Here is a 13116-nt window from a genome sequence, read left to right as displayed (position 1 = left end):
TTTGGCCCACTGCATCGCAATACAAATGGACCAAAATGAACCCATACATTTCACTGTCTCTTTGCCCCATTGCATCGCAAAATAAATGGACGATGATGTATTTAAATTTCACTCGGTACCACTCTGTTCCGAAGGGTGTGGTTGCCGTTGTAGTTACAGGCACGTTATGCTTAACACCTATAGAATTAGGCCCTATAGGTATGAAATGGTTGAAGTGTGTCTTAATGGATTTTGTGTTGTTCCTTTTGTTGTCTTTGCTTATTTTTTATTAATTACAGTATTAGCACTTTTGTATGTAAATAACGATGCCCTAGTGCAGGTATAATTGTTAGGCGTTAAAATATTTTAGCCAATCAGAACTCACCATTTATATACGTATAAAACGAATTGATGCGCCATTGGTTGTTAGTTACACGTTATTATAACTTCTTCTCTTATGAGCGAGATAGCACGAGACCCTTACTGTTGTACTTTGTATAATCTTTACATAAAGTAACAAGGCCTAGGTTGTTGCGTGCGCGTCATGATGGCTTCAAATGAGCGAGATAACACGAGACCTTTATTTTTTTTTTGATTTTGTATTTTATATCTTAACGTAAAAAAAACAAGGCCTATATTTCACGAACAAATATCGTTTTACAAAAGTGGTAGTAATGAATTATCTGTTTTGTTAGATGGTTGGTTGTTTATTATTACGGTTTTATTTCCGCAGCATTATATTGATTATTTACTTATGTACTTGATAAAACAGTTATTTTAACCATTTGGTTTTATTCACAGGAGGTGCCTATGGCGGCGAACATATCAAATCGGAACCGAGAGGAGGTATTTACTTTTTTATTTCTTACTATTATTATAAATAAGAAAAAATGTTAGTTTGTTTGCTCTTCCTTCTCGCCCTAACTAAGCAGCCAATAAACTCGATTTTTGGCAAAGAGTTAGGTGTAAAACTTAGAGTAACGTAGGCTACTATTTTTCACAGACAAAATAAAAACGGGGTTTGCAAAAACCCGTTATAATAAAGTACTAGTTTTTCAATATTATACTAGTATATACTTAATAGTTGTTCATATTCATGCTTCTTTACACATACACCTTTGCTTCTATGGAGCGGCTATAAACAGAGCAACACTTCCCAGGGCATTCCAAGAGAACGTCCTGCAACATGCAACTGTGTCCATCAATTTGAGACGTAGGTGCCTTATGTGCCAAAGTCAAAGTCAAAAATATCTTTATTCAGGTAGGCCCATACGTCCGGTAGTGAGATGATGGCGATAACCACATTCGTAAACTTAAAACTAAAGCTACGAGGGTTCCAAACGCGTCCTGGTCTAAGAAGAAGCCCACAACAAACTTAGCCGGGTGTTTTTTTTTGTTATTTCCATCTCACAATGTCGTTTTAAATTATTAGAAGAGAAACCTGGTTAGAGGAATAATTTACACCTAAGGTTTTTTATCGATTACGTAGTCCTTTATACTATAATAGGACTTTCCTATAAGCTTACGTTTGCCTGAAATTACAGCGGGCTATTTTATACTATTATAGTAGTACTATACTAGTGTTCTTGTTGTTTTCCCTAGAAAAAACCCCTCCCCACCAGTCCAGCCCGAGGAACGTGTTCTCGCCGCCTTACGAACCGGAGCACGTCGCCGAGCACGCGTATCAGGTACGGTTAAGACTACTTGCTCGCTGCACGTTTGATATGTATATACGCTGATACGAAGTTTTCTTTTAGGAAAAACTGAATTATTCGGATAAAATCAAATTCAAAAATTCATTATTCATATAGGCGTATCATTTGGCACTTATGCAGCGTTCATAAATATAAGATGTTTCCATTATTGTGTGTGCGGTACCTACATTGGTTAGCTAAAGGAGGGTTCCAAACGCGCCCCGATTGAAGAAGAGGCAAGAGCCCACAACAAAATTCGCCGGATTTTTTTTTTTATCACCATCTCACAGTGAATTAATAGCTTTGAAGTTAGAGCAATTCATACCCAAGCTTTTTTATCCTATATGTAATCCTTAGTTTTATATTCCCCTAGAATGAATTACAAATTTTATGTAGAAGTATTTCAATAATATTGATAAAAATTGGTATTAAGGCTGACAAATAAAATGGTAAAATAAACTTATCAGGATTTATAAGGATTTCGTGTTTGGGCTTAGTAAATAAAGTGTAATGTTAACACATTTTACTTTCAGCAATGGCAGATGCCAGCTCTCAACATTCCCGGGCAAATGACTTACAACCAGGAAATGCAGTGGGGACAAAACTACACCACACTGCCACAGCTGTCCCCAAGCATGCAGTCTGTGCCCCAAAACCTGCCTAGCATGGCATCGAACCTGCAATCCATGACAAATTACCTGCAGCAGAACACACTGCAACCCATACAGTCCATGTCCCCAAACCTGCAAGCCATGTCACCGAACATGCAATCCATGTCACCGAACATGCAATCCATGTCACCGAACATGCAAGCCATGTCCCCTAACATGCAAGCCATGTCACCGAACATGCAAGCCATGTCACCGAGCATGCAAGTAATGTCACCGAACATGCAAGCCATGTCGCCGAACATGCAGATGTCACAAATGTCCCCAATGGGGCAAGTCAGGTCCCCAGTGGGAATCTCGCCAAACATGGGACACGTTTCTCCCGCTTCAATGGGGCACATCTCTCCTAACCGAATGCAACAACAGGTGAGTACTATATAAACTACCTGAAAATTGCAAAGCTGAAAATATTAATAAATAAAAATAGTATTTTTTAACTATTTTTATTTATTCGTTTTTAAAACTACTATTGACTACAGAAATATTGGTAAGAAAAAATGCAAATTAGATCCGTATTACTATGAAATTTAAATCGGTCTCTTATTTCAGATGACCCAACAAGATCTGATGGAGGCTGCGGCGACTAGCGACACGCCCTCCCTCACCGGCCTCCTCTTGGAGAGAGGCGAGGGAATACAGTACTCAGGAGAGTTCTCCGGACTCTCCTCCCTACTGGACGCGCGCGGCCCCGACCTCAGCGACAGTCTTAACAGGCTCTCCACCAGCGACCTTCTGCATTAGCCACAGGGCCCTGTGAATGAACTGTGAAACTAAAATTGAAAGTAAACCAATAGATTATGAAAGTGACTTACTCATATGATATATTGCCTTGTGACAATTTTGACAAGTAAAATATGTTAAATAACTTTGTGTCATTCCCAAACAAACTAGAAAACGCTACAGGTGATACAAATCCAGAAAACTTAATAATATTTACAACTGGTAGAAAATATTACCTAATTACCTTCTTACTACCTGTGGTGAATATTGCTATATATATATCATCAATTTATGTCCCATTTTTGGTTTGGAGCTGCTCTCAAGCAAAGGTGCGATGAAGGTGCTTAGACATATCACATTGCTTCCAAGAAGGGTTGGCTGGGTAATACTGTGTTTACGGAAATTTCATACCTAGTTATCATCTAATTATGTTCTTTATTGAATCACTACAAACTTTCTATATTAAGAATATTTTTAGTTAATAGAATAATATGTGATCTTGAATGAAATTTTAAGGAATTTATTAAAATAATGACTAAAGTCTTCTATATGATAAGCTAATAAACACAAATCTATCACGGACAGGTTTGCAGTTTTTTTTTAAATAAAGAACAAAATAAATAAAAAAACGTATTTGTACAGTGTTGTCAGTATATTGTATATTTGTATCTAATTTTGAGTAGCATTTTAAATAAAAGGTCAGATTTTTTTGTGCCACATAATTTTCTTTTGATTGATAGAACACCATGAAACATTGATTAAAATACTTGGTTTATTATGTTCCTTGAGGTAGCTACGAATTGCACTACTGAGTTGAACTTCATACTAAATTAGATAATGTTTTAATAACAACAATGTAAACCAATTCAAATATCATGGTTAATTTTTTTAAAAACTGTGGTTTCCTAAGAAGACAATTCTTTAGCGTTAAACAAAATTGTTCAGCTAAATTTGAACTGAGGTGTTTACCTCAGTTCAAATCTAATCTAATAATCATTCAAACTTAAGCAAAAAATATGAATTTATTTTTTGCTCCACCTAGAAGAAAATAAAAAATGGGCAAGTTTTGGGTAGCTAGTACAAATTCAAATATATGCTATAGTATGCGATAGTATGCTATTTTCTTCAAAATATGACCACAAATTCCAGTACCATTTCTACTGGTTTAGAAATGACTATTAGGAATTTTAGTTTCAGTTGTAATTATTTCAATTTCTTGATAATTGACGAACAGTATTTCACTGTTGTATAACTTCATAATATTAAAAAATACAAAAAAACTATGGTTATGTAAAATATTGATATTTATCCTGGTTATTTTATAAATGCGAAAGTGTTATTGTTCGTTTGTTAGTTTGTCCTTCCTTCACGCTCTAACTAAGCAACCCACTTGTTTTTTTGGCATTTGATTAAAAGGATGGAGAGTAACATAGCAAATTTTTATCCCAGGAAAACAAATAGTTCCCACAGGATTTTAAAAAAATCTTAATAACCGCGAACGAAGAACGCGAGCAACAGCTTGTGTTTATATAAGTTTTAAACTTGATCAATAAATCTATGTAATGAATTTTTTGAAGTTATACTTCTTTAGCGGGGTGAAGAATCGAATTCGAAATTCGTTACGAAAGAATTCCGGTAATTTAATTGATTCAATTTTACAAAAATCTCCAATTTTAATGTTCAGTGAAACTTGGTGGTCCGATAGTGAGAAAACTAGATAATGCGTAATAATAAAACTTAGTATTAGTAACAGTGTATTAAATACCTTTTTTCTATTGTTATTGTTGTTTTCTCTAGAAACGAATAAGGTATAAGATTAAATTTTTGAAAAGTTTACGTTATTTGTTACGCCGAAGAAGTATAACTTCTATCGCGTGTACATAAGTACACACAGGTTTTTTTTTCATTGAAAGTAGTTACTGCTTTATCCAAAATCATGTTTAAGGTGGTTTTTTTTTGGTTAACTACTTTTTCTTCAATTGAAATTTTCAAATTATATAACAGTAAATAAACAAAGAAAATTTGAAAAAGAAAACAAAAATTTGCAATATGTATGATACAATATGAGATTAAATATTTTTGTGAGATTTATTAATAATTGTTTTATTTGTGATTAATTATTATTGTTACGTTTAAGTTGAAAGTGAATACTAAGGTTGAAATAAATTACTGTTATGTTTTTTGTTACCAAATATTAGCGGAGCTGTGTTTGATTGAAAAATTGTATTTCTCAATTTTTTTTTTACACAAAATAGTTTTTTTTATAAATTATATTTGTGCACCTGCCCTAATTTTTTCATGACAATTAAAATAGGCAAATATTCATTCACTTTGTACATTTTTTTTTCTGTGGATGCAAATACTAATTATACTTGCATTAGCCATGTCTACGTATATCAAATAGTAAAATTCAATGTTCTCAAGAATAAAATAGTTTATGAAACACCACGCTATAAATACGTCTACGTGCAATAATATAAGTTCGCATTTAATGTGATAGTTATAATTGTTTTCATATTTTAAGAAATTGAAAAAATAAATATTTTACAATATTTTGTATTTTATTACGCTGTTTGATCACCATTAGACTAATAACGTCCCACTGCAGGGACAGGCCTTATAGGGGGATGGTTTTAGAGCAGTGACCCAACATGCTCCAACCGACTCTTTTAGGCACAGGGGTGGACAACGCTAATTTTCTTGCTGCGGACTGGTACTGAGATTTTTTCCAAAGACCTCGTGATCCGTAGTTGAACCTGATAAGCACTAAACCAACGAGGCTATAAATGCCATGACAAACAACCTTATCTAAAACGAACGAACCTTTGAATTTTTTATCGTTAAAGTAAGACTCGTATGAATCGGGGGTTACAATAAATCACATAGGTAATAAACACGTTTGAAACACTGAACGCTTCCTATCATTATAATATGTCAGATGACAAAATATTGACAGGTGACTTGAGACTTTGATTTGACATATTCAAATTGTACACAAACAAGATAACAAATTGCATAAACAGATTTCCTTGTACTTTTACTTGTATTATTGTATTTTTAACAATGAATGAACCTTTTAATTCCACTGGCCCTGAGCCGAGAAAAGTAGGCGTTTGGTCAGAAGGAGCGCCCGTAGAACCAAGGTTTAATTTTCGTTCCTTAATTCACTCTTGCTGTATTAAAAACAATCAAACGGTGTTAAAGCTAATCTTTTATGCAGGGAGTATGTAATGCCCAAAAAATCGCCCGAATCCATTGACGACATACCAACGATACCGGACTTGGATGATCTTCAGGACATTCTGGAAAAAGAGATTTCTAAACCATCGCCGTAAGATCTTTAATCGATATTTCCTTATACTTTATTGTTCATTGGTGCCTTATACCAACTTCTATCCACTGAGCTCCATCCATATGATTACAAACAAAATCTGGCCTTACAAACTACACTTACTTTGGAGAACTCCAAAGTATGTTTCTCCAAAGTATGTAGGTACTATAGTTTGCACCTATCGTAGACTACACTACATGTTCTAGACTTATAATAAAGCCAAAAGATTTTTGTTTGAACACACTGTCTGAGATTAGCAGTCAGAGTTAAAAAAATCTTTGCTGCATCTGATAACTAAATTCTTGAACAATGTTAAATATCCAATAAGGCTATATTGCTAACTATTAGCAGGATTTAAAGCTATGCGGCTGGCTAATGTACTCTGGAAATATACTTATTTATGCAATTTTACAGCCCAGAGCAAGACTTTGAAACAGTTAACACATTGGCAGAGGTTGGTGGTGTCAGTGGGTCAGTGGAGGGTGTGGAGGCAGCCCTGGAGGTTCTGCTCTCTTATGTGCCAAAAGTAGAGGCTGATACTGCTGACACAGTGTGGACCGTTGACTCATTGCTGGTGCAACTTGCTGAGGAAGAACAAGCATCTTCGTAATTTTTTATTTTGACTTCCTCCACAAGGAGGTGTGCGGTGAAGAGTGAAAATTAAAACATTTCAATCGACAAACAATCATCATAATCTAAGAATGGTGGATCAGAGTTCTTTCGTATTTTAGTCACTTTAAATAAGTTTTAACATTTTTTATATGATGTTATTTAATACAATACATTTAATTGTGGTTTAAAGTAATGAAAAAACACATATTATTTGAATTGGCTAAAAGAACATTTTAAATGCTATAAAACTACCTATGAACATGAGGATTTGTCAATATTTCATAGTCAGTAGATATATGGTTGTAACTGTGTTACAAAATTGACGACTAAATGAACCCTGACTTTCTATCTTTCATGTATACTTATAACATTTGTCTTGTATGACTCAAGTATTTGTGAGGTGTTGATAATAAAGGAAAATCAACTTAATCTGTCAATTAAATTAATCAATCAAATTTTTACAGTGCACAATAACATGGTTGCTTGGTTGCAGTTAGCTCTACTTTTATCTCACTTATTATTTTTCTTTGATGTTTTTTTAATTATTAAAGGTTGAGTCATGAAATTAATTACCGTTGTTGTGTACATTTGTTGCATTGCTTATTAAAGCTCTCCACTTTATTTTGTCCTTCTCATCTCACAAGATAGCATAATGATTGTCAGTTAGTTCACATGGATAAGAGCAACAGCACATTTACTTGACATTTAAAAATAGATCTACTTGAGAAAATTAAATTTTGATTTTGGTTCTATATTTTCTGATTTTCAGCTTGAGGATTGATCAGGGGGTTAAACTTTGAAATTGATAGAGGCAAATTAAAAAAAAACAATTCAATCATTACTTTTATTTTTATAAAAAGTATTATTATTAATGGGAACATTAATAATAAATCATTAACACAAATTTGACCTTGTTCTATCCAGTATCAGATGTTGGAATGGTTATGTATCAATTAGTTAACGGTTTTTTTTCAATAATTTAGAACACAAACATACATAAAACACGCTTTAGTCAGATACGCCTATTTTTTCAACTGTATAAATTTTCTTAATAATATATTTATTTATTGGTACTTATGCTAGAAACTGCTTAGTAGAAAGCAATTCTTATTAACATAACAAACCTTCTGATTGCCAAGTTTGAGTTTTTCTTCCACCTATTTTTATTTATATTAATTTGATTGCGAGAAAGTTAACTACGATCAGTAAGATATTGAAAAAACGCCATCTAGTGAAAATACTGTTAACCGGTATTATAACTAGATGTTGCTGTGTCAATTCCATACAAATCGAATTTAACGCGATCTAATATATATAAAATCTCACACTAGGCGCGGATGTTATATGGCCCAATACATTTATAGGAATATTTAGATATTCAATACAGAGCTGGTATCCATTAGGTTGCTAACTATGGGAAGAATTTATCAAGCCCGTTTTCACTAATTGAGGCGACATCTATAAAAGAAAAACGTTTCACCAACTCTTAGGTGATAACAATTAAAAACTGTTGATGTATGCCTAGGAACCTCCTTAGATTAGGCATTACCTTATTTGTGGTTAGTGAAAACGAGCCTTAGTAGGCTTTTAAGAGATTTATGCTAGGAGTCTACATGATCAAATGAGAAATGAAGAACCTGAGTTAAAATGGTCTGTGGCAGTTCTGTACATCATACATGCATAAAAGCAATACCTACTATACATATATCGCGTTTTGGGGGCAAGATTTTTACAATTCATGCCTTCTGCACACCACGATAGGGTACCATAAAACGCAGACTCCACTGTACTTTCCAGAAATGAAAGGAAAAAAAATTATGTCCAGGATCTTATGTCAGTGTTTACTTGGCAGATTAGTAAAAGAAACACTACTTGTAGTTTTGATCAGCTCGTAATGTGCGACCAACTTTACAGTTTATTCATATTAAGTATAGCATTAATACATTCATGCACCCATGTTACAAATACAAAGGTTAAAGACAAACTAAACAATAATAATAATTTTACAGTATTTTGTTGCATTCATTTCATTCTATTCATGATCCTCAACTTATTATTTCTCCACAGTTGGGCACAGGTCATAGGATAGACGAATTTTTGAGCAAAGACCCGTGATGCCGCTCTAATGCGGAACGGCGGGCTTTAACGATTATTAGAACATCTTATTGAAGATATACAACAATTGCTGCTTAATTACTCTCTTTTATACAATATTTTTTATATCAGTAGCATTTTCAAACATACCTGAAGACATACTTTTTGATGCTATAACATTAGTATTATTTAGATTTTAATTTATATTTCATCATTTTGCAAATGGGTTACGTATATTATATGATGTCATATTGTAAGTTATTTATAATAAATACAAATAAAGCTTTAAGCCGAAATGTCAAATATTTCAGTACACTAAATTATCCCACTTCTGAAAAACAGGATTTTGTTTTCACGATTCCAAGTTTACAAGGTGAACACAACCAAAGTTGAAACTAAGCAAACAATGTTTATGTATTATCACATTAAGGGTGCATTCAATACCAATTACCATTTCACGATATTTTCTGGGTTTCGTTAGAGGCAAGGGTTTGTCTATTTTCCTCTAACATAATAGTGGGTACCTTAGAATTGTTTATCTAGGCTGGTCTAAAGGAATGCCTTTCTATGGCCGGCCAGTAAAGCTTTGAATGAGTCCTTTGCTTGATCCTCCCGCACATTTGAAAGCTATCACAATTGTTATAATGAGTATAATATATGACGGTAAAATCGTTACTACGTACAACTCCTTCTTGTTGAGCAAACTAAGACCTGAAAAGAACAGTTTTAACTTGACAAATAGAATTATAAATTACTAATATTATTATCCTTGTTTGTAAATGTATTTTTAAAACTTAACACTTTGGGATGATTTTGATTGTATAAAAAACTTTGAACTGACGCTAGCTATTGACTTATATAGTTTTTATGAATGGCCTCTAGGCTCTATTATGGAAAAAAATTGTGGTTACATGACATGGTGGTAATTGAGTTGTTGTCTATTTATGGACTAAATAGTTTTATTATCAATATGATATAAGAATCCCAGTGAATTAATGTATCAATATGTATCAACATCCCCTTAAAATTATGTTAACATATATATATATATAAACACTTCCTAAGTGCCTGTGATAGGCCTAAACAAATAAAGAATTAATAAATTTTGAATTTTTGTGGTTCTATTAATCAAATGTATATATAACTCTTTTTTTTATAGAGCCAATTTAATCTAAAATATCAATCTAGTAGTAAATACAAACCTGACACAAAGAAGTGTGAACCAATGACCCATACAATTTTAGCATAGTTTTTGTTGTCTAGTCCATTAAAGAAGATGACACTCCAGAAGGTGTTGAGAAGTATCATGCACAGAGTCATTGCTGCACTTGTGACAAAGAAGTACTCTGTTCCACCATGGAGGCCAACGCTGCCTGGCCCTACCTGTCGATAAAAACAGATATAAGTTATAATAATAAATAAATAAATATATTATGATAAAGTCTACCAATCCACGCTGGACTTGCGTGGTGGCCTACAGCCTTAACCCCTTCTCATGGTAGAAGGAGACCCATGCAGGTTGATGTAGTGAAGCGTAGCTTGTGTTTTGGATACTAAGATAACTGATGAATCTTTATTACTTATATAAATCTTTACTATAAACTTATAATAAACAAATAACCACCCAGACACTGAAAAACATTAATGTTCATCACGCAAACAATTTCCAGCTGTGGGAATCGAACCAACTGCCTCAGAGTCAGAAAGCAGGGTCACTGCCTACTGCGCCAATCATCCTTGAAAATAATATTTGAAAAAATAAAAAAATAATAAAATTTTGCTTTATTTTCATTCTCCAAAATATGTACATTTACAGAGGGGACTGCTGTTTTTTTAAATGGTTTGTTCTAATTTCTGGCGCTACCAGTCCTGCTTTACGTAGGACATATCAGCCTTCTGGCAATGGGAGGCACCTCCTCAACAAATACTATATAAAACCATTTGGACATGATAAACCTTTTGCATATACCCTATACTATACTTGAGAGTGGATAACCACTCTCAAGTATAGTATAGGTTACTTAATTTAACATCAGGCTACAACCAACGTAATAGTCAAGTTATTTTATGTAGAATTGTGGATGATAAATTTATTAAGATAATTAATATGAATACTTACTGAGTCAGCTAGAACATTGATAAGGGCAAAAGCCCCACTCATAATGCCAAAGCCTAGCCCAGAGACATATGCCATCTCAAGTTTGTTGCTACAAATCTCATGGTTCTCGGAGATCTCCTTCAGACCAGCTTCTGTCTTTCGTAGTAGCAAGTACATTCCATAGCGACAAGCTTCCTAAAATTATTTTCAGGTTAAAATTCATATAAGCCAGAATATCACACTTATAGGCAGTGTGGCCATTGGCATGCATAGAGTGTATGTACAGGGTTTGCAGAAGATATAAAATTAAGAAAATCTCCAGTATGAGTTATAAAAATTAAGGGTAGGCTTTTTATAACTACAAGCCCTAAAGTATTTTATAACATATACTGGAGATTTTTTTCATTTTAAATTATCTGCCTACTTACTGCATATCCTGTATGCACACTCCTGAGTGTGGCTATACTGTAGCACTATTTTGAAGTCACTGTGGTAAACAAAGAATAAGACTCAAATTCAAACTCCGCTGAGGTTGTTTTGAACCTAAACTCACTCAAGAGAGTAACACTCTTAGATTTAGATTTCTTACATTAATTGTTACATAGTAATTGTCAATTACTCAGATATAATGTTACATATTAATTGTCAATTACTGACAAAAATGTGAAAATATTTGAACACTTTTAAGTGTGCATAAATTTTGTCAAAGAAAATTTGAACTACAGAATCGTTAAGTAAGCCTATAAATGTATAATGATCCATTTCAAAGTATAGAGTATAGAGTCGAGGATATATATCTTTAAAACCCTCTGTTGGAGTCTGACACCAATAGGCTGAGGATGATGAGTCATTGCAAGCCAAATTGTAAACTCCCTCTCTTTATAACAGATAATTATTACTTTACAGAAAGTTTATTAAGTTAACAGGGTGTTATTATAGTTTGCCATAGAATATAATCAGCAAGGAAAGTGATATCATCAATTTTCCTAGTCATAGTGATATGTATTTGTTTAGTTTCCTAAATAATGCAGTGTAAATAGGCATAGTGAAGCAACAAAGTAAAAGCCCACTTTTCGGTGAATTTAGGCCTGGTTTATTTATTCAAAGGGTCGACAACTGTTACTTTACCTGCATTATTATTGCAAACACCATTCCAAAGGCTAAGTACGATCGCAAGGGGCTCACTGCGAACCAGATTAGTGACGACATTAAAAACGATACGAGCCACCCAAAGGCTGCAGCAATCATGATGATAATCCGCACCGGGTCGTTTGCGATTGTCAGCGCAAACATCGCAAAAGGGGGCCCGAAGGCAAGTAGGGAACAACTGAAAAACTCTGCGAGAGTCATTTTAGTTATAAGTTTGGTTCAGTTAACACTAAAGCCTAAGCTTTTGTTATAGATAACTCTTGTGTTACTTAAACCTACGTCCTACACATCTATACAGTATTTAAAGAGAACTTCATTGTTATATTCATGATTTAAAGGAACAAATTCGGAAACAAGAATAAAATTTACAAACGAAAACTTGCTTTGTCAAATGACAATTGACAACTGTCAACGTCAATCGCCAACTTATTTTTTCTTTCCCGTACGGAAAACGCAAAGGTCTCACTTTAAGATCATAGTTTATAGCCTAAAAACCTCAAACTCTGCTCTCAGAGTTGAGAGAGCTGGAATGTGATTTGCCAGTTATCATGGAATTACGGCAACAATGTGGTGATTGCAAAGATATGGTGCTATCAATTGTCTTTCCGACACTATTCACCGCTTTAATATAATACTAAACAGACTGAGGCATTAACCTTTAAAATCCTTATTATTCTATGATGAACCTAGGATGAGTAGTTTCTGTATCCGAGGATTAAACGCAATGAAATAAATATCTTATATTTTGACATTGATGGCACTTCAGTCATC

At 33.7% G+C, this 13116-nt stretch overlaps 3 protein-coding genes across 3 annotated transcripts in view; 2 read left to right on the top strand and 1 right to left on the bottom strand.

The window, feature by feature from the left end:
- Window positions 1-5613, top strand: part of LOC120627238 (embryonic polarity protein dorsal) — a 76843-nt gene extending 71230 nt beyond the window's left edge. The window contains exons 11-14 of the mRNA XM_039895139.1: window positions 781-825; window positions 1582-1667; window positions 2207-2707; window positions 2891-5613. Coding sequence (XP_039751073.1) covers window positions 781-825; window positions 1582-1667; window positions 2207-2707; window positions 2891-3082 — 824 coding nt within the window. The 3' untranslated portion in view covers window positions 3083-5613. The remainder of the gene's footprint in view (window positions 1-780; window positions 826-1581; window positions 1668-2206; window positions 2708-2890) is intronic.
- A 430-nt stretch (window positions 5614-6043) lies between these two features.
- On the top strand, window positions 6044-9275 carry LOC120627311. The gene is made up of 3 exons (XM_039895272.1): window positions 6044-6204; window positions 6282-6392; window positions 6807-9275. Exons 1-3 carry the CDS (start codon window positions 6125-6127, stop codon window positions 7000-7002), a joined length of 387 nt encoding a protein of 128 aa, XP_039751206.1. The 5' UTR covers window positions 6044-6124; the 3' UTR covers window positions 7003-9275.
- LOC120627310 (gamma-secretase subunit Aph-1) lies at window positions 8877-12736 on the bottom strand. The gene is made up of 4 exons (XM_039895271.1): window positions 12325-12736; window positions 11218-11391; window positions 10301-10481; window positions 8877-9809 (listed from the first exon to the last, which is right to left on the bottom strand). The coding sequence occupies exons 1-4, from the start codon at window positions 12544-12546 to the stop codon at window positions 9664-9666; spliced, it is 723 nt and encodes a 240-aa protein (XP_039751205.1). The 5' UTR covers window positions 12547-12736; the 3' UTR covers window positions 8877-9663.
- Window positions 12737-13116: the final 380 nt, after the last annotated feature.

The sequence above is a fragment of the Pararge aegeria genome, chromosome 11 (assembly GCF_905163445.1).
Source record: "Pararge aegeria chromosome 11, ilParAegt1.1, whole genome shotgun sequence".
NCBI lineage: Eukaryota > Metazoa > Arthropoda > Insecta > Lepidoptera > Nymphalidae > Pararge > Pararge aegeria.
Note: the sequence above shows the minus strand (reverse complement) of the source record. Positions and strands in the feature narration are given on the sequence as shown.